This window comes from Amphiura filiformis, unplaced genomic scaffold, assembly GCF_039555335.1.
Source record: "Amphiura filiformis unplaced genomic scaffold, Afil_fr2py scaffold_45, whole genome shotgun sequence".
Lineage (NCBI taxonomy): Eukaryota > Metazoa > Echinodermata > Ophiuroidea > Amphilepidida > Amphiuridae > Amphiura > Amphiura filiformis.
This window is the reverse complement of record NW_027305509.1, coordinates 226,007-249,016: the sequence shown is the minus strand read 5'-3', so window position 1 is coordinate 249,016 and position 23,010 is coordinate 226,007. Positions and strand designations below refer to the sequence as shown.

At 37.5% G+C, this 23,010-nt stretch overlaps 1 protein-coding gene across 1 annotated transcript; it reads left to right on the top strand.

Moving 5' to 3' along the window:
• The first annotated feature begins 9,314 nt into the window (after positions 1-9,314).
• Positions 9,315-22,229, top strand: LOC140144225 (uncharacterized). The gene is made up of 7 exons (XM_072166042.1): positions 9,315-9,437; positions 10,998-11,244; positions 12,031-12,087; positions 15,877-16,023; positions 18,146-18,280; positions 19,050-19,194; positions 21,964-22,229. The coding sequence occupies exons 2-6, from the start codon at positions 11,041-11,043 to the stop codon at positions 19,149-19,151; spliced, it is 645 nt and encodes a 214-aa protein (XP_072022143.1). The 5' UTR covers positions 9,315-9,437; positions 10,998-11,040; the 3' UTR covers positions 19,152-19,194; positions 21,964-22,229.
• The last annotated feature ends 781 nt before the right edge of the window (positions 22,230-23,010 follow it).

Below are 23,010 nucleotides of genomic sequence, written 5' to 3'. Positions count from 1 at the left end.
ATGCGGGAGATTGTCCTGCGCATTTTGACACCTCAATCACTACCATACGACACTCCTGAGAAAAGATATAAATGTTTAAGTAACATGAGGTCGAAAAATGAAATTGCAAAGAAGCCTATTCAATGGTTTTAGAGCTGATTCACTGATCCAAGACGGTTACATTATTCCTGCCTTTTCAATTTCAATTTAAAGCATTTTAATTGATGCATGTTGGATAATCCTTTGCTTATTGTGCATATGAATGATCAAAGACAAAGGTGAGTGGGTACTAAAACATTTACGTTTTGAGAGATGGATTTGGAAAAGAGATTCAAAACAGGTCATGATTACAGCTGCATACCTGGAAGCAGAAGGAATAGAGACACTCCAGAAGCTCTGATCTTAACTCCTTGGAGAACCTTTGGGATCAGCACAAGAGACGAGTCAACAAGAAGATAAAGGCAGATACAACTCTGGTGGGATTGCATCGCATCGTTATCAACGAGTGGAACGGGGTTGAGCAAGGTAACATTCAACGCCTCATTAGGAGCATGAGACGCCGCGTGGCTGCTGCAAGGGAAGCCAACGGTGGACACACAAAGTATTGAAAGACTGGTAAAGAAAGAGATTAATCTCAAGTGAAGTTGCAAGCGGCAGTATGATGCCAGAAATGTACTCAGCAATTAAACAAAAAATGTTATCGGCATGTTTGTTGTTTTTTTGTGTTCTTTTATGCTGAAAACTTGAATAGGCCTATTTGCAATTTTCATTTTTCGACCTCGTGTTACTTAAACATTCATATCTTTTCTCAGGAGTGTCGTAGAGTAGTGTTTGAGGTGCAAAATGCGTAGGACAATCACCCGCATGCGATTATTTAGCAAACGTACAAAATTAATCGATAGATTTTAATAGTGGGTAAATTTCCTAACCATAAAGAAACTTTTTTTGCGTAGTGTACATTGGCAGTAAAGGAAAGCTGTACATTGGTATTTAGGTATAGGCCCTAAATAGGTGTGGTTTATAGTAATCAAGAATTATTCTTTATTGTGGGCTGCTTATAAAGAATTTGTCTCAGCGGGTGAAAGCTGCTGAAAGATGGAAAAACTGCCAGTGAGTGACATCTTATGCCATTCACCACCCCAGTCATCAGGAAAGAATAAAATTATGATCCAAAAACTTCCCAAACACCAATAGATTATCTTAATATTAATTCAGCTTCCGATATAGGTGAACATTGTTTTTGTCAGTGTGTGTGTCAATGAAGTTCCAATCATTGCATCAATACTCCAGTCACCCAATAAGTCTTGGTGCTGCACCCAATTTTTATGGAGTGATTTTGGGCCACAGTCATTGACAATCTATAAAGTGTGTAGAGGCCTATGTGATTAGCACATACCACACTCTAAACCACAACTTGCGTTGTTTGGGTTTGTTTTGTATTGATGACTTCAAAGAATACAATGAATACAACTCGATCATTTGACAGCATGTCTTAAATTCTGGGTAAATCTCTTTTGTGTGTACGTTAGGTGCAGTGTCATTGTCAATCACAACTTCAGAATGATTCCACACCACCAGTGCCGTCGCATCATTTTTAATGCACTCAGTGTTTCTGAATGTTTTCATCTGCAAGCCATGCATACTATTTGTGGTGCTCAGTGATTTTCTAAGGAAAATATGTGCAAATTGAACATGCAAATTCTAATATGTGCACGATCAAGGGAAATGAGTTGGATGTCGCTAATATTGATTTTGAAATATTGGCAAAGAAAGTGTTAAAATTCTTTTGTTTTGTATTGTTTTCAGCGATTGATAAATTGACGTAACTTCACAAAGAAAAGTCGTATCAACATGGGGTTTTCAGTTTCTGAAAGCTCTAAATATCCTCTTTAGAAACGTGTGTACAGCTCATTTTCGACCAGGACCGACATGTGACTCATTCCCTTTGATCATGTCACATATGTATTGCAGTCATTATGTCTGGACTAATATCTAGGAATTTTATTTTGCAAATCCCCACTAGTGGTGTGCAGGGTATAATTTAGTGTCAGAATTTTGCATAGCAAAATTGTGACAAAGTTTTATTTATATAGCAATAATTATGTATACCGATGACATATGTTTGTGTGATTGCATAGCAATTTGGCTAGATTGTGTAGCAAATACGATGCGTTACCGGTTATTATGCCCTGGTGGTGTGGAAGATAATAAGGCCCCGGTGCTCAATCTCGCCGATTAACTCTGCGTCGTCTCAGAGCATTTCGATGGCTCTCCTGCGGCTTGCAGTTTCAAGATGCAGTACGCCGACAAATTAATATAGTGTAGCTATATCCCTGGTTGCGAAATCGCGAGCAGTTATGGGCATCGAGTTCGCAACATCTTGCCATCTTCTTGTTCTGCGGTTTGTCATTCATTATTCGAAACCTTTATATTAATGTTTATTGTAGTACCTACTTGAGTTTACTCCACGTAAGCAGTTTGCGGATCAGTCGATATAATCCGGCAAAGAATCAACGCACTCAAGGACACTAATTTGTAAGGCTATTGTTGTCAAGTGTTATAAGCCGGTTGCGAGAAATGCAGGAGTTGGGCCGATCAAGCTGATGAACGGGTGACTGAACATGGTTTTTCATCGAGCAGACACACATTTTGTTAGTGCATATCGCAACAGTATTTTATTTCTCAGCATATGTGCATCGGCGTGGGTCTGCGGCTTAGGTTCCGGGCACGCCGAAGAGTTAATCGGCGAGATTGAGCACCCAGGCCTAACTGTACAATTGATTTTGTAATAAAAAGATTATGTATATTTTTGATTAGTAACACTTAAACATCAAAATACAACTCCTAAATGTTACCATTCCTTGTATTTCTTAGTGTTGCCAACAATGGGCTAATCCAGTTAAAATCCATACACCCAATGGAAGATATGAGCATAAAATTTCACATAAAAGGGGTGTAGATTTCAAATGGAATAAACCATTCAGGTAATCCCATTTGAAATTCACACCCTCTGTGTGGGAGATTAAGGTTATGTCTTCCATAGGGGGTGTATGGATTTCAACTGGAATAGCCAAATACTTATATGCTGGCTTACCGATATTCTTTCAAGTTATGTACATAGTAAAAAGCAGCTATATTATATACTTAAGTCTACATACAAAAGTACTAACTTGCTAATATTATAATTTAAGGGTTGCGGAATAGTCTGCAGGTGCTTTGTTGATATACGCTTTCACAGGGTCTAGCTCTGACCAACATATTAAAGAAAAAAGCCACACCCTCCAACTATACTTATAGTGTATATTGAGTTCATATGTGAAAACTGATAATCCGCTTTTGTCAATTTGAGAATTTTAAGGTTTAAACCTGAATTCAGGTTTTTTGCTAAAATTTACACATGCTTATTATTTTTGTTCAGGCCATTTTGGGGTGTTTTTACTTTATTCCACACATTGTTTCAGGGTTTTTTGGGTCAGTTCCTGTTTTTTCTGATCTGATGCCTGATTAGAGAATACATGACATGCCAGCATGTCAGTGAAATAAAGATATAGGAAGTTAATTTTTTAAAGGAATTCTATGAAAACTGTAAAGGGTTCAGTTCCGTAGACATAGCTGTTCGATTTCAATTCATATCATAGTATGTAATGCCACTGAGGATGTAATATTACCGAGTTCGCTTGTTTTTTTGATTTGATTTGTTTGGGTTTTGACAACCCTGGATAACCCAAGAAAGCCTCTATTGAAACTTATTTCCATTGGGGTCCATTTGAAACTGGCTGCGAGATACATGTACAGGTATGACTCTCTGCACACGGGACCGACGGCTTAACGTAAAAGGACGGAGTACTTTCATGATTCATTTACCCAATTCTAAATGAACCATGGGGAGAGCGGAAGTCTGAATTTAATCTACAGATGTTGCCAATTAATTTCAGACTTTTTTTTTTCCAAGTCAATATCCCAGCAAATCGCCACCGCCGTGAATCGAACCCGGGACCTCATGCACTAAAGGCAAGTACTCTAACCATTGCGCCACGCTCTCCCTAGCGAGACAATATCCTCCCTAACGGTTGTTAAAAATAACAAATCGAAGGATTTTCTGTCAAAATGTTGTCCCTGACCTTGTATGAAAGACAAATTTTGATGAAAAGTGTTTGTGCATGAAGGATGTTTGAAAAATCACCCAGTTAAAATTCTGTTCAGTGATCCAATAAAAGTGTAAAAAAAAAATTAAACAAAGTATAAATTGCCTAAAAGTGAAGGATAAGTCATTAAACTTGTCATCATGTATTTTTGAAATGAAAAATTTGGCAAAAAAGAGGAAATACATGTAGCTAATTTCTACACTTATAGCGAAATTACAGATTCATGTAAAATGTCTCATTTTGTCCTTAATACACAGCTTTATATGACACTAACAAAGGTGCTAAAATCTGAATTTTTATGATTTTGGTAGCAGGGACTGCCTTGGAATTTGCAGGAGAGCATTAAAAAGCTCTTCTAGATCCTTCAAGGAGAGCTGTTTAGAGCATTTACAATAGAATGTAAGGAGAGAATGGTCAACTAAGGAGAGCTTAAAATCACTCTCCCACATCAGATTTAAGGAGAGTAGAGAGTGATTGCTCTGGCTCTCCTCAAAAGGCGGTCCCTGTTTTACATGTAGGCCTAGTCTTCCGAATGAGCAAATCACTGAATAGGTTTGTAAGTTTTGAGGGAGGGGTGAAAGGAGGGGAAAGAGAGTGGTAATTACATTGGCAGAAACATATTTAGTAAGGCCCTGCCTAGTGTATAATGTTCTTTTCTCTGTAAAGCATTTGTCTGTATCCTGTATTAGATAGCATGTAGAATGTACAGTAGCTATAGCAATGTGACAAATTTGAGCAATATTGCTAATATCTGACCTACATTATCCTTAAAGTTATTGGTTTTAGAGATTTCTTTCACTTATTTTACCCTGAAATGCTCTGCTCTGAACAGTAATACAGCAGGAGCATTTAAGAATAGATCAATCAAAGTGTCTATATAAGGCGACAAAATAAAAACAAACTGTTCTACGAAGTTGATTAATTTAAACAAATGTCCCAACTGACGGACCCTACTTGGCAACTCTGTCATCTGTTGAACAGGATTTTTTGTTTCCGTCGCACATGCCTAAAGCATGACATTTCAAGGATTAAATTGCAAACAGTCCCATGTAATATTATAATGTACATGTTAAAACGGTGTTTGGTTGTGGTGGATTGCGCATGACATCTCTTGGCATTGTTAGCTTCATTGGCTGGCACAATTTGTCCAGTACGATATTACTTTCCCCAGTCAACTTTTCTAAAGGAACCTCATAATCAGAGGTAAAGGTCATTATTGATTGCAGGTTATACAATGTATTCATTATAGTAACAGTGCAACATGTGTATGTACTTTATTCCATTATCAATAAGCAAGGGTGAAAATAAGAGCTTTTCTACCAGGTCTCAGTTTGGTAAAAAATTAAGTCCTGGTTCACCGGAATTTGGTTGGGACCAGGACTCAGTTTTAGTCTAAACTGGACTCACTTTTGTTTCAGTAACAGGCAGATAATTTAAGTCAAAATGGTCTTACATCCAATGGCACAGTTCAATAGTCTTATAGTCACCTCATGAGAAGTCCGATGATGGGCGATGGTTCAGGTCGAAAAGTGTAGCCTGGTGTTGTGATTTTTGATCTCAGTGGGCTACAATAGGCAACTAATTAATGGGTTTGAAACAAGACCTGTAACCTGCATATTTTCACCCTTGTCAATAAGTTTGATATGCGACATGATCTGATCCAATCAGACCAAAAAAAGGAAGGTAAATCAGGTAATTCTTGGAACGCCAATGGCTCCGCGATAAACACGTGCACATAGCACGGTACAGAAGAAAGCATGCATGTGCCTTACATTGCATACATGCTTGGTATGCAACATGGACACAACAGGTATGTTCAAACTTAGCCAAGAATTACTTAATTTACCTATAAATACCTTGCCAAAGTCTTCATATTAATTTAAGGATGAACATTTCTGGAAACCCGAACATGGAATTCCATTTTTTATTAAAATACTTAGGAAAATGGAACACTTTGGTTTCTACATATAAAATATGTGGTGTTGTATAAGTTGCTTTTTAGAGTATTCATAAACTTTGGTTAAGTTGATTTTTTTTTCATTATAGAAAATGTTGGTACTTAAGTTTGGCCAAACACAAGTACTTTGTCTCCAGGCCCAGGGGTCTTAGATACTCTAGTTGAAATCCATACATCCCCTATTGAAGACATGATCTTAATATCCCACTCAGACAGTGTAGATTTCAAATGGTGTTACCTATAGAGGCCCTGCATGAAATTATCGATTGGCTCCAAACAAAGGATTTGAGCCGGTGTCCTTCACCGTAGTTATGGCGGAGTGCAGTCCATTCAATCAAATGTTGTCATCGACCTATTTGATCGTAGTGCAGGGTTATGTGTGTGAGACGATCTGTCACGGTAGATTGCAATCATGCTTTTGTTGAATGCATTTGAGTAGTCTGCCATATTTACGGGATGATGCGTCACATGCAAGGCCTCTATTCAGGTACACCATATGAAATTCACACCACCTGTTTGTGATATAGGTCATGACTTCCATAGGGGTGTATGGATTTCAACTGGAATTGCCCAATTAGCCATCCAGCTATTCACAAAAGAAACTTATTTCCAAATTTTCAGTTGATTCCAAATTTTGCGTTTGCGAGCAAAGCATGATTATGTGTATTACACTGCTCCACAGGCCACTGTGTGTAATTTCGTTCTGGTAATTATGATATTTTTGCTAAACAAATTTATCTTTTTTGTACATAAACATAATGTAGCCAGAGCTATCCTGTGGTATAAAAATCTGAACTTTTTTGAGAAAAGTGGGAGATGAGGCTGTGGATCACAACATGCCCCTTTAAGAGCTTCTTTAACTTGTGTTTGGTCTGAAAAAGTTTATTTTTTGTTTACTTTCTAAAAGTAGTATTTCTTTTAGTGTGGTTCTTTCATGAAAGTCATTTTGACATTAAAAGTAGCATGGAGAAATATAGCTTGTTGAATTATTGGGCTATTCCACTTGAAATCCGTACACCCCCTATGGAAGACATGACCTTAATCTTCCACATAGGGAGTGTGAATTTCAAATGTGGTACCTAGCTGAATGGGTGACTCCATTTGAAATTCATACTCCCTGTGTAGTAAATTAAGGTCATATTTTCCATAAGGGGTGTATGGATTTCAACTGGAATAGCCCATTGTGTCATATAATGAGGGGTGATGCAAGAAAGCCTTATCTGCAAATTGGGCTGTTCCACTTGAAAACTACACCCCACTGTAGAAGATTTTGGAATTCCATCCAAATTCAATGGTTTAAATTATTCAACTATTTTCATCCATAAAAAGTGGACAAGGTGTGGAAGATCTTGGAATTCCACGCAAAATTTCATATCAAATTGTGCTAAATTCAACTGAATTTGATAAATTTCAACAATTTACAGCTGTAATTTCATTTAAAACTAGCCCAAATTCCCAGCTGGATTGACCAGAAGGTGCAACTGGAATTATGATGGCACTGAAATCTTCCACAGGGGGTGTGTGGATTTTAATTGGAATTGCCCAATAGCTGCCTTATAGAAATTTGACAATTTCTGGCAGCTATTGTGGGTAGGTTTTTTTTGCAGTTAAACCTCTCACTAAAACAACCTGCTGTATGTATTATTTAAAGAAAAGAACTGAAATATATTGAAGATATTTTATACATAAAATCTTGACTCAAATTGTGTTTTCTGTGTGTGAGTAGAAATGGCTGATGTGGAAGAATGTCATTGATCATGTTATACTGGTTTACAAACAAAAGCAGATTCTTTGCTGAATAAAATGTTTGTTTTTGTGTTAGGGTTAGAGGTATGGTTTGGTTTGTAAGTTACGATCACGATTCTATTCGACCAGTAGGGTAAGCAGTGGCGTGCGCAAAGGGGGGGTGGCCCCCCACTTTTGTTGGTGATTCAGGGGAAAAACGTTAAAAACATCAAAATTTGCCCCTAATCAGACTCCATTCGGGGGAACTTAACAACCCCCCCCCCCCCCACTTTCAATGTGCTGCGCACACCACTGAGGGTAAGGCCTTGTGCATGGCCTGAATGAACCAGTCTCCTACCAAATGCTCTTCAAGGCATGTTTAATAAATTAATATTTTGGGTTTAAACAGGGTCATTCTGCTCACTGCCCTATGCTGAAATACATTTTAATCGGCTATATTTGAAATGATATGATACATTCAGTTCTCAGTTGTTGTAATCACAGGCTATTGTCTTATATTGATCGACTCTCTTATAGGCGGATCCTGAGGGGGCTGATGGGGGCCCTGATACCCTCCTGACAGCTATATCATGCCAATTCACCCTGTTTGGGGATTATATCAGCTACTCTTCCCCCTTCCCAATGTAGACACTCGCTCTGACCCCCTCTTCTAAAATCCTGGATCTGTCCATTTCATACTTTCAGAAACAAGTCACGGACATAATGAGGTATCATATACTGTTGAGAAAATAGTACCATGTGAATTATATAGATACAAACACCCATATACTACCAAGGCATGTACAGACCACAGATTCGTGCTGTGACACTTCTTTCGTGTGCGGTCAAGTTTGTTGTAACTATTTATACTGGGTGAATTTTTCTGGATCACTTACCATGGCTATTGTCTAGTGTCTATGGACCACAATGCCCTCATCCCAATGACATAGTTCAATAACTTTAATTTAACAATCACAGAGCAAAATTTGACCTCACGTTGCAGAGTATGAGTTTGTGTACCCAAATTGTCAAAGGTCATTCAATGAATGTGCAAATGTATTTGGGTTAAAGAACTGTGCTCTGATAGATGCACATGTTGTGGATCCTAGTGGGTGTCTATTGTCTTGTTGAAGGAATACTGGAAATACACCATATCGGCAATAGCTGCCCTATAGACATTTGGCAATTATTGGATTCTATACTTGTATGCATTTAAACATATGACACCTGGCAGCTATTACAGATATGGTGTTCTTGGACAACTTTTTGATTTGCTGAGATAACCTCAGTGACTGTGTGGTACAAGGGCTATTCCAGTTGAAATCCATACGCCCTATGGAACACATGACCTTAATCTCCCACAACTAGGGAGTATAGATTGCAAATAGGGTTACCTGAATGATGACTCCATTTGATATCTACCTCACTGTGGAAGATTAAGGTCATGTCTTCCATAGGGCGTATGAATTTCAACTGGAATAGTCCATTTAATAATAATACTACGCCTGTTTACTGACTGCTTCATAATTCAGTGGACTTCTCATTTTCAATTATGGATATTATTGAACTATTGCTACTTGAATCAGTCACATAATTTATTCAAAGAATAATAAAACTCATCACCAATCAAGGTAAGAATATATCAATATTAATATTTAATATTAATATTTATCTCATAAATGTGTGTAATTTGGCTTTAACTTTAATGCCATGAGCTACAGCAATTAAATTTGACACACTAACACGCACTGTTGGTTTCTTTACATGCCCTTGAAAATTATGCTAGATGTTCATTCAGAAAATTACTTTTTCACGGTGTGTGCTTATATTGCACTGTATTTAAAACACATATCTTTAAAAATAAATATGATTAACTATAATCGACGTAAACTTAACTGAACTGAACTGATGTAAGGTGTTTGTTGGGGGTTACGTGTTTGTAGATTTGTATACAAAACTTTTTTTTTTAAGTTAGTTGTATAAATTACTTGGGATTTCCCTTAAAACCCAAGATTAAGCAAATATTGTTGGTAGAGAACGGGCCTATACTATAGATAAAGCAGTGACCCATTACATTTATTGGTTAGCTACGCTCAACTTTATAGGGTGTTTCCAAACAAAGTAGGCCTATATCAAAACAATTGAACGTACGTATGTAATGCTGTATAATTGTACTATTCGTTTTCGCGGTTTTCAGAGTAAATTTAATGCTATAATGGGTCAAAGTTAAGACAATTAGGACATGAACCGGGCTAATAATGATAAACAAATTAAATTGATAAAACGCCTTATTTTTTAAAATAAGGCGTTTTATCAATTTAATTTGTTTAAAAATGCACAATACACCCAAAAGCGCTGAACAAGATTAATACAAGGCATGAGAATTTTCAGGTTTAAGCCTGGGTCTTTAGTGGGTCCAAATTTCCGCACTTTGTTTTAATTTCAGCCCGGTTTTGACCTTTTTAGCCTAATTTCACGCGCTTTTTCTGGCTTTTCAAACTCTTCAGGTTTTTTCATGGATGCTCATTCATATGTAGGCCTATTAGGCCTACAACTTTTTTTTCGGTACGCAACTGGAGTCTGGACAGTAGTAATTTACACTTTAATCCTCTAATATTTAATATTTCAAAGACGATCATTTCTAAAAATATTGCCCCATTGAAGCATACAAAAAAAAAGAAGATTTATTTGCCTGAATAACTAGAGTATAAAAATTGCATTCATATAGCTTGCGTGTTGTTATCATTTTGCACACTCAACGTGTAGGCAGCGGCGTAGCTGGGATTTTTTCGGGGGGCAAGTCTGTATGGGGCGGGGCCCCAAATCCACCAAATTTCCCTGCACTTGGGGGGGGGGGAGAGGGGGCGGGGGCCCAAATAGACAATTTTTGCCAGGCTTCTTGATAATAATCGTGTGGTATTGCATATCGCATGGATTCCCCATCTCTCCCCTCCTCCCCCTCTTCCCTCTCTCTCTCTCTCTTTTTCCTCTTTCGCCCTCCTTTTTTCTCTTTTTTCCTTGCACTAGGGGGCGGGGGCCCAAATAGGCAAATTTTGCCCCCCCTCCCCCGGCAGCTACGCCACTGCGTGTAGGCACTTTATGAACGGGATAAATTTGCCCTCTTTTGCAATCTTTTGCATTTCGGGACAATCTTGAACGTCAAATTTATGTTTGTTTTGATTGCATTTCAGAACTAATCTATAATCAATAGATCAATTAATAAGCGTTTTCAAGATGCATTACGAAGACAGAAGGACGACATACCACTCATCATCGAGGGATCCCTTATGTCATACGTGGAATTGCTTTATCGGTACAACAGGTGCATTACAAGTCATCATTGGCATCGTGTCTATTATATTCGGTACTGTTGTAGTATTAGAGGAGTATGGCACGGATAAGTCACCTATCGGGATGCCCATATGGGCTGGTGCTATGGTAAGTTGCATTAAGAACAACAAATAAACAAAAAAACAACAACAACAACCAACAAATAACCCAATGAAAAAAAACCCGAACACACAAAGAAAACAACAACAAACAAACAAAAGAAGAACAACAGCAACACATATCTATATTTTTGGTATACTGCTCAAGCATTTTAAATGTAAAAGTAAGCGATGGTGTACCCATAAGCGCGGGCGTCAATCCTAGGGGGCACGATATGCCTCCTCACACGCACACACACTTTTGGGCTAAATGACCCATTTTTTATTTTTTTCTTCAGCAACTTTTTGACAATTTAAGCAAGATACTGTAGAGCAGTTTGGCAACCATATAGAAGAGTTTTATTATAGTTAAAAAACCCAAAAAAACCGCAGGGGCAAAAGATTTTTAAACAAAAACCCAATTGTCATATTTTGGCTCCTATACACCTTTTTCGTAATTGACCACTTCGTTGCCGTTGGCGGCGTGTCTCTGCTAACTACAATTAGGCCGAGCAAAAAACTGAAAGCGAGGCCAAAGATGTAATTACATACTCCCAATTATGCAAAGTTAATTTGCTAAGTATCTATAAGGACTATGTAGCTGAGACATGGTACTTTATGTAGTACAAGTAAAATAGAAGTATATTACGTTAAGCATTTTGCTAATTTTAATCTGCATAGTTAATTAGAGGCTATTCGAGTTCATTTGATTTTTTCAAGAAATTAACCGTATTATTTCTTTTTTATAATAAAGAGGCATTTTTTAACCTGTCATCATGTGTTTTTTGTCTTCCAGTTCCTGTTGACTGGTTTAGTAGGACTAGCAAACTTATGTATCCGAAAACGAGCAATGGTACGTATTGTAGCATTATTGTTTCTAAAACTTCTGGTTATATACCCTATACCGTGTCTTCCCAGCATAATAGTGTTATGATTGCAGACCAGATCTGCTCTAGTTTTTAATCCCTTGATTTTTGGTTTCTGAACAAAAGAGAAACCAAAACTAAAGATTTGAAATGAGGGAATGTAGTTTTACCACTTCTTGCAATACCATTGTATATAACTCTGTCAAACAATGTAGTTTTACCACATCTTACAATACCATTGTATATAACTCTGTCAAACAATGTAGTTTTACCACTTCTTGCAATACCATTGTATATAACTCTGCCAAACAATGTAGTTTTACCACTTCTTGCAATACCATTATATAACTCTGTCAAACAATGTAGTTTTACCACTTCTTGCAATACCATTATATATAACTCTGTCAAACAATGTAGTTTTACCACTTCTTGCAATATTATTACATATGCCAAACTATGTAGTTTTACCACTTCCTGCAATACCATTGTATATAACTCTGCCAAACAATATAGTTTTACCACTTCTTGCAATGCCATTATATCATCATCATCATCGGCTGCCCATCGAGTTCGATGAAGGCACAGTTGTCGAAGCTGATGGGTGTCTCTTTCTCCATCCTTCAAGGTACTTCTCCTTTCGCTTCCGCTCCACTGTTTTCCCAGCATCGTGGATCTTCTTCCTCCAATTGACCCGGTCACTAGCTTTCGTCTCCCATGTATCAACATCCATGTCAGCTGTCTTCAGATGACGCTTCACAACATCAATTATATATAACTCTGCCAAACAATGTAGTTTTACCACTTCTTGCTATGCCATTATATATAACTCTGCCAAACAATGTAGTTTTACCACTTCTTGCAATACCATTGTATATAACTCTGCCAAACAATGTAGTTTTACCACTTCTTGCAATACCATTAAATATAACTCTGTCAAACAATGTAGTTTTGCCACTTCTTGCAATATTATTACATACAACTCTGCCAAACAATGTAGTTTTACCACTTCTTGCAATACCATTGTATAATACTCTGCCAAACAATGTAGTTTTATCAATACCATTATATATAACTCTATCAAACAATGTAGTTTTACCACTTCTTGCAATATTATTACATATAACTCTGCCAAACTATGTAGTTTTACCACTTCTTGCAATACCATTGTATATAACTCTGCCAAACAATGTAGTTTTACCACTTCTTGCAATGCCATTATATATAACTCTGTCAAACAATGTAGTTTTACCACTTCTTGCAATGCCATTATATAACTCTGTCAAACAATGTAGTTTTACCACTTCTTGCAATGCCATTGTATATCACTCTGCCAAACAATGTAGTTTTACCACTTCTTGCAATACCATTATATATAACTCTGTCAAACAATGTAGTTTTACCACTTCTTGCAATACCGTTGTATATAACTCTGTCAAGCAATGTAGTTTTACCACTTCTTGCAATACCATTGTATATAACTCTGCCAAACAATGTAGTTTTGCCACTTCTTGCAATGCCATATATAACTCTGCCAAACAATGTCATTTTACCACTTTTTTTGCAATACCGTTGTATATAACTCTGTCAAGCAATGTAGTTTTACCACTTCTTGCAATACCATTGTATATAACTCTGCCAAACAATGTAGTTTTGCCACTTCTTGCAATGCCATATATAACTCTGCCAAACAATGTAGTTTTACCACTTCTTGCAATGCCATTATATATAACTCTGCCAAACAATGTAGTTTTATTACTTCTTGTAATGCCATTATATATAACTCTGTCAAACAATGTAGTTTTACTACTTCTTGCAAAGCCGTTGTATATAACTCTGCCAAACAATGTAGTTTTACCACTTCTTGCAATGCCATTATATATAACTCTGCCAAACAATGTAGTTTTACTACTTCTTGCAAAGCCGTTGTATATAACTCTGCCAAACAATGTAGTTTTATTACTTCTTGCAATGCCATTATATATAACTCTGTCAAACAATGTAGTTTTACTACTTCTTGCAAAGCCGTTGTATATAACTCTGCCAAACAATGTAGTTTTACCACTTCTTGCAATGCCATTATATCATCATCATCATCGGCTGCCCATCGAGTTCGATGAAGGCACAGTTGTCGAAGCTGATGGGTGTCTCTTTCTCCATCCTTCAAGGTACTTCTCCTTTCGCTTCCGCTCCACTGTTTTCCCAGCATCGTGGATCTTCTTCCTCCAATTGACCCGGTCACTAGCTTTCGCCTCCCATGTATCAACATCCATGTCAGCTGTCTTCAGATGACGCTTCACAACATCAATTATATATAACTCTGCCAAACAATGTAGTTTTGCCACTTCTTGCAATATTATTACATATAACTCTGCCAAACAATGTCGTTTTACCACTTCTTGCAATACTGTTGTATATAACTCTGCCAAACAATGTAGTTTTACCACTTCCTGCAATGCCATTGTATTATATAACTCTGTCAAACAATGTAGTTTTACCACTTCTTGCAATGCCATTGTATATAACTCTGTCAAACAATGTAGTTTTACCACTTCTTGCAATGCCATTTTATATAACTCTGCCACACAATGTAGTTTTACCACTTCTTGCAATGCCATTGTATATAATTCTGCCAAACAATGTGGTTTTACCACTTCCTGCAATGCCATTGTATATAACTCTGCCAAACAATGTAGTTTTACCACTTCTTGCAATGCCATTATATATAACTCTGTCAAACAATGTAGTTTTACCACTTCTGGCAATGCCATTGTATACAACTCTGTCAAACAATGTAGTTTTACCACTTCTTGCAATGCCATTATATATAACTCTGCCAAACAATCTAGTTTTACCACGTCCTGCAATGCCATTGTATATATATAACTCTGTCAAACAATGTAGTTTTACCACTTCTTGCAATGCCATTGTATACAACTCTGTCAAACAATGTAGTTTTACCACTTCTTGCAATGCCATTATATATAACTCTGCCAAACAATCTAGTTTTACCACTTCTTGCAATACCATTGTATATAACTCTGTCAAACAATGTAATTTTACCACTTCTTGCAATGCCATTGTATATAACGCTGCCAAACAATGCAGTTTAACACTTCCTGAAATACCATTATATAACTCTGCCAAACAATGTAGTTTTACCACTTCTTGCAATGCCATTATATATAACTCTGTCAAACAATGTAGTTTTACAACTTCGTGCAATACCACTTGATATAACTCTGCCAAACAATGTAGTTTTACCACTTCTTGCAATACCATTGTATAATAAGTCTGCCAAACAATGTAGTTTTACCACTTCTTGCAATGCCATTATATATAACTCTGCCAAACAATGTAGTTTTACCACTTCTTGCAATGCCATTATATATAACTCTGCCAAACAATGTAGTTTTACCACTTCTTGCAATGCCATCGTATATAACTCTGCCAAACAATGTAGTTTTACCACTTCTTGCAATACCACTTGATATAACTCTGCCAAACAATGTAGTTTTACCACTTCATGCAATGCCATTTTATATAACTCTGCCAAACAATGTAGTTTTACCACTTCTCACATTACTAGTATTATAGTTTTACCACTTCTAGGAATACCATCGGATATAGCTCTGCCAACCGATGTGGTCTTACCACCTAATCCATTGCCAATGTGTATAGCTCTGGATATTACCTTAATGGATATTATTAAACGTTGTCTTTGGACAGCAATATCACGAATCTATCTACTACGTTACCGTTTGTCTTTTGTCATGCAGATCACGACGTACATGATAATGTGCATTCTGGCTTGCATACTAGCAGTAGTTCAGATCGTATGGGAGAGCATAGCAGCGTCTTACCATCAAGATGAGTATGAAACCTGTAGCTATCCCTATGATGGAAGCTCGTGGGATTGCTTTGATGTAAGTGTACCTAGGCTCGTTGTATCTTTTCAGTTTCCGTAAGTCTATTGTTCAGATACGAAAACGCAAGGGATTTAGTAAGTTTACTGTAACATGAGTTCATTGTTAACTTTGAAGTACCAATCAGCTTATTTCAAAAGAGGCAGTTGCTTATGTCAATAAAAGCGGGAGAGATAACACCGCTGTTTTTAATGGCCTAGCGCCCTCTCGTCTTTGATGCATGCCAATCCGAATGACAAAGTCCACTTTTTTCTGTAAAAACGTTGAAAATAAGCTCTAAAATCACAAAAGGCCCGCTTATGAGCATATCGCACCCCAATGCACTTGTGCAGGGCCACAGTGTCGCCCTTCCCTCGTATCAATGTCTATCTCCTATTTTGCTTCCTCCTGCCCCCCCCCCCTGATCAGTCTCCCCACTCCCTCCCCGTCCCCCGTCCCTACTCTCTCCTCTCGAGTTCTTCTCTTACTAGTCTTTCCGTCTCTCCCTCTCTCTTTCTTCCTCACCCCTCCCACTCTCGCTTGTTCAGTCTCAACTTAAGTATCTCCCTCCCTCCCTCCCACCCCCTCTCGAAATTTATCAGTATGATCCATGACTGAAAATAAGCTCTGCAAAAATAAACATTTAAAATAAACCCCAGTCTTGCATATAGGCCCAACAAATTATCAGATTAGCTTGCCATGAATAGAATACATTATCTTTGCTCCAATGCAAATTCTTTTGTATTGCATTTCAATATAAAATATGATTACCAAATCACCACTTGTACGCGCCTCATTGGGAGATTTTAGACGCTCGTTTCATCGCCAATATGAAAGACTTTTGCTTATAACTTGGCAACATGGTTAGTATATATTTCAATGCAAGACTTTTTTTACGAGCCACTTACGTCTAGGCGTAAGTGCATATACACCAAACACAAGTCAATTGAAGCCGTACAATTTACCGCGAATTTAGGACCGTAAAATTTAGACTCTTCTTTTGTCTAGATTGGCACCCAACCGCACATCTCAAGGTTTTATGTAAAAATCAATATAACTTACCAAAACGAAAACTGAAATTCACGAGCTTCAAATTTTCAGTAACTAACAAAAGGCTAGAATAAAAGATTGGTCATACCTGGGAGACTACCACTTCAGAATAACAATGACTTACAAAAACTATTACGGATACGGAAACAGAAACTGAAAAGATAAAACGACGGCTAGTATAATTAGGTGTACAACCACTCAAGTACGATACCGCGAAAATCATAGTGTTCCAATTTATGAGTTAATAATGGTTAATAGTGTCAAAGGCTTTGGAGAGGTCTAAAAATATTCCGATTGTGGTTTCATTTCTTTCAACGGCATAATTAATTTTATCAACTAGTTGTGTTATTGCCATGTATGTAGAATAGTTGTTTCGAAAACCAAACTGCTTATCATTAAGTATTTTGTTACTATCTATATACGCAATACATCAGTTAAACACTAGTCTTTCAAGTATCTTCGAAAAACAAGGTAGTACCGAAATCGGGCGGTAATTAAAAAATACTTCAGAATCTTCTTTTTCGTAGATTGGTATTACCTTTGCTATTTTTACTTTTTGTGGCACAACACCGATTGAAATAGATTAAAGTTTGATGCTGAACAATTTCCTTAGGCCTATATTAGCACCGTACGTGATGAAAAAGTGATAGAATTAGGATAATGTAATTTTGTTGAGATGTATGAACATTATTTGCGTCAAAACGTTACATAGACATTAGCTAATTGTGGCGCAAAAATTTAGTACTCATGTCAAGATTATTAACCTGCAGCTTGAAGGCGGGCTTGAAGGCCTGATCTCTGTAATAGGCTAAACTAGATGAAAATAAATATTAAAGCATCTTCAACATATTAATAACGCACTTTTTACTAACATAGCCTTAACATGGCTTTTACTTGCAGATGTTAAAGTGCCATTAGAAATATCGGTGATACGTGAATGATCATATAACATTCTTATCTCTCTTACGATTAATAAGTCTTGGAGCCAGCTTTTGTGTCTTTTGTGATAGTCTTTTTCATAATCGTTTTGTTTAATATTTCTTTATAGCAATGTATTTTATATATATTTTGTTTTTTTCTCACTCTGTTTCAGAGGCTTGCTGAATTCATGCACATAGCCGCTGCAGTGATAGCGGGTGTTGAGATCATCGTAGCTACGTGTGGTTGGATCTTTGCAATGCGTCGGAGTGGATGCGATTGCTTCCCACAACAAGAACAAGTTGTAGTGGTAAGTCTTTGGACATTTAGTTAATCTTCTCCAAGTTCACAAATTTCGTAACTGCAAATTTGCATTACCAATACCATATTTAGAATCAGCATGAAAAATGGATTCTTAAACACTTGAGAAAGTTCCCAGAAAGTTTCTGCAATCTTATTAGTTCTAAGCCGTATGTTAATACGTTTCAGCACATGCGCGTCAACGTAATTCCCGTACTCGCTGTTTGAACCAATCGGAGGCGCATAACAATGACTGGACTGATCGATTCTAAGCCATTGGTAATTCCTTGTAAAATGATTTAATTGGATACAAAATGGGTATTTTAGGACATTTTATGTTTGAATTGAAGTGTTTAAGAATGAGAATAAAGGTGTTATCGTCTCTTCTTCTGCCGCCCTTCCATTTTGCCGACCTCTGCTTTTACCCCGGTGGCCTCGCGTCCCCCCATAAACGCACATGATACCAATTTGGTGATTCCCGAAATCCTTTGCCAATTTGACCGAGAATACGTCATCGTCGATGCGACGCACATCGCCACTATGACATAATATTGGTTAAATTTCGGGATAGTTTAAACAGAAAAAGTGAACTCTGCCTTGTGTCTTGCCTCGTTTTTCGCGCTGTCTGCTTTTGCACTCTTTATTTTCTCGTCCTCAAGTGATCTGGAAAAGCCATAACCGAAAGGAACAGAATTACCGATATACGTTACTTTATAATGATTAAAATGACCAAAAATTACCTGATACTTTTGTTTTGTTTGTGTGTGTGTTTGTTTTAGGTTCATCAGCGTCGTCATCGTCATCGTCATCGTCATAATCATCGGCCACCACCACCCAGGCCTGACTACTATGTTGATACCAGTAAAATCTTCATTCCATAGCAAACAAAGTCATACGGTTTAAGTTTATACTTGTAAATTATTAGAGACCTTGCGGAATGAAGTTACTTTAACTTTAACTTTAACGTCTAGAGGATTATAGAGGATTATGTATTCAAAACCACTCTGCCATTAAAGCCGCTTGAAGTTAAAGTTAACGCGAGAATCTATAGTGTGCCGTAAATTATGATGAAATACGTCATAATTTAGAACAATAGTTTGTCTATTTCCCCATAGACTACATAATTACCACTTATGTATTATCCAGTTAATAGACCAATTATTGGAAATCTAATTTGGTTGGGTAAAAAACATGCGACATGTTGCTGAAAATTATTGATTGAATTAGATCAAAATAATTTTTGTTCCAAACGTCACACTTGATATATAATTTTGTGTGTGCTCATGGCGTACACCAAATCAGCTTGCGGAACCAAGTTTTTAGCTTGACTTCAACGCCAAGGGGATTAAGTTCCCGTAAAATGGTCTGGTTTTACTTGAGCCAGCAGTATACGATACTTCTGGAAGAGTAAAGCAGGTGCATAACATTTTTATATAAACATGTCATTTTCAGATTCAGATTCAGATTCAGATTCAGATTAAATTTATTTCAAATTCGTGGCCCGTAGGCCAAATTACATGAAATATTACATTTGCATTGTTTACATTAAAAGACATAAAAAACACATATAAAATATACATAAAAACACCAAAAATTACTCAAAGAAATTAATTGCACTTGTTGAGGCAAAATCTCACACACACCCCCATACAGCTCACACACCCCTATATCGCCACACACACTTTACATACACCCACACCCACCCCATCAGCCCTCCATATACACACACCCACACACACCGCAGATGCTCTATAGAATTTAATTTTATAAAGCAGTATTTAATAAATAACATAACAAAATATTGCACATATTTAAACTGGACCAGCCAAATTATAAGGAACAAATTGAATACATCAAGATAAAAATGCTGTCATAAAATCATTAAAACACACCAGCTGAATATGAACATAATGAGATGCACTAATTAAGTAGATGAGTGAGATAGGGTATTGAGCTGTTCCCATATCTTTTTGTTTTGGTTCTGGGGACCTGATACTTATTGCACTGTCTAAGGGTCATATTGTGGGTCCTCATATTGTGTGGAAACCATTCTGAGTACCTATCAGATTCGACACATTTTTGAGCAAACTGTGTACAGAGATGTAGTCTTCTATCATTCAAGGTTTGGAGTTCCAACTGGTCAAGGGAATCTGTGTAGGATGAGTAATTAGCACCAAGGATAATGCGGCAAGCCCTCTTTTGGATGCGCTCTAATTGATGTGCCTGGTCGTTGGTAATACTACCATGCCAGACAGGGGCTGCATATTCACATGTTGGGCGAACATAACCAATATAAACAGAGACTAGGTCACCAGTTGGAACACCAAAGCGTTTGAGACGTGAGAGCATGTACAACCTTCGACTGCTTTTTGATACCATATCTGAGTTACAGTGTAAAATGGGCATGAAGGTCATATCCATAGGTATTTCAATTTGGTGCTACGTGTATCTCATTAAATGAGGTACACGTAGCACCCAATTGAGGTACCTATGAATACGACCTTCATGCCCATTTTACACTGTAACTCAGAATACAATTGAGGACATTTACGGCTCATTCGTGCTGTACGGTCACATATTGTTAACCTGAGACTGCCAGCCAAGATTGGACCGGACAGTCAGTCCCAGGAGCTTAGTCTCAGACACCACCTCAAGCTCAATCCCAGCAATGTGAAGACTAGGAGGGACAGGTGGTTCCCTCATGAAACAAACCTGCATCACCTTGCACTTACTCGGATTGAGCTAGGTTGTGCCTGGTAAGAGAGGGGGTAGGGAGGAGGAGAGTGAGGGCATTGGAAGTGGACAGGGAAGTGCTTTGCTGGGGGGGGGGGGCCCCCCCGTGGGACATCTTGTCTTGTCTTCTTGACCCTTCCCTTTTGGATGCTGACCGCCGTGATATTTTACGCTTTTAGGTCCTTTTCTGCCATTTTAAGCCCATTTTTGTAAAAACGTTTCCCTTTGAGAATCGGCCCACGCCCTCCTAACAGAAAAACCCTGACAAAATCACTGTGGAGGGGAAACAGGAGTGCAGTGGGTAATTATAGGGGTCAAGTTTGAGAGAGCGAGTACAGATAGAGGGGAGAAGGAGGGGAAAATAAGGAGAATGTAGGGAAGGGGAAGCAGGAGGGGAAGGGGGAGAGAGATTCAGGAGGGGAAAGAAATAAAGAATATGTATTTCATTAGGCTTTGCGAAGTAAATTGGAATATGAAATTGACAAAGCTGACGAGCCTTTATTAAATAATATTATACATGTATATATATAGGCCTATAACTATCGTAAGAATATTAATTGAAACGTATAGGGCCTAGCTAGTTTCAAAATAATATGATAAGGAGATTAACGCTGGGTCCCGACATAATCCATGTTGAGTGGTATCGCGAGTTCATTCATGTTTACTCAAACGAAGCTCTTAAGGTAGAGTCTTTTGTCTTGAAGTGGGACTAATAACCACTTGACTAAACAAAAGAGAGACATTTGGATGTATTCGGTTACAAGCTCTTACACATGCTCTTCTTTTGAACGCACATTGATACACATGTCCCGAGTTTAAGCGACAAAGCTCGACAAGACGCTGTTGTTGCAGTAACCAACCATACGTTCGCGTTGGAGTAAATTTGAGCAAGAAATCCAATCGATATTTCTGAAGTTGCCGTTCCAGTTAAAGTAACTTCTTTCCGCAAACTCTCTATTATTAGAATGCATACGGTATATTAAGTTATTTTTTAACCAGTAGGTATAGAATGATAAAGGGCGCATAAAATAAAAATTCGTTTCACGTCCCCATCTTTTTGGAAAAGTAAGGAGGGAGGGAGGTGGTTTTGGTTTTGATTTTTGCTATAGTTGATCAAATAGGACCTACAGCATACAGTTTGCACATAGAACTGACATTGCTGGCTGTTTTAAGCATCTGCCAGGAACACGACAAGGCTCTTTGAGGGGTTACACCCGTTAAAATAACAAAAAAAAAACACTTGCAAGTGATTAATGCTGACCAATAAACTTTTTTTATTAGAATTAACGTTTTACAGTTTTATGTATTAAAAATTTGAAAATAATTTGAAAATTAAAAACTTGAAAATAATTTGAAAATTAAAAACTTGAAAATAATTTGAAAATTCAAAAGAAGAAGAAGAAAAAGATGGACTGATGCCAGAAAGTGAGGAAGGAGATGGACGCGAAACGATTTTTTAAATGTGCTATAGTATAGTTAAATCCGATATCCATGGACCCCCTATGGAAGGCAAGTCCTTACTCTTTGAACTTTGCACAGGGAGTGTGAATGTCAAATAGGGCTACCTGTATAGGTTATTCCATTTGAAATATACACTCCCTGTGTGGGAGATTATAATGTCTTATGTGTGTTTGGATTTCAACGGGAATAACTGAATGTGAAGCTCAATGATTGTGTTAATGTTAAAGAAACACATAGGCTTGGGAACCGTGGGCTGGGGTCTCAGTCCCCTCAATAATTTTGGTGCGTGGGCTCGAATACCTTTCAACCCCCCTCCCATAATTCCAGGAAAAGTGAAAGAATATTAGTCATTAACCAGGAAAAATGGGTATTTGTGACATATGTTTTTGCCGGATTTTCTAACTCCAAATTGAGAACCCACCCCTCATCCACCCTCTAGAATGGGTCATCAACAAATGTTCATTTTGTCACCCCCATGTTGACAATCTTCCTAAATCACTGAAATATTCAGGTATAATGTATTTATATGATCACCTAAATTGAAAT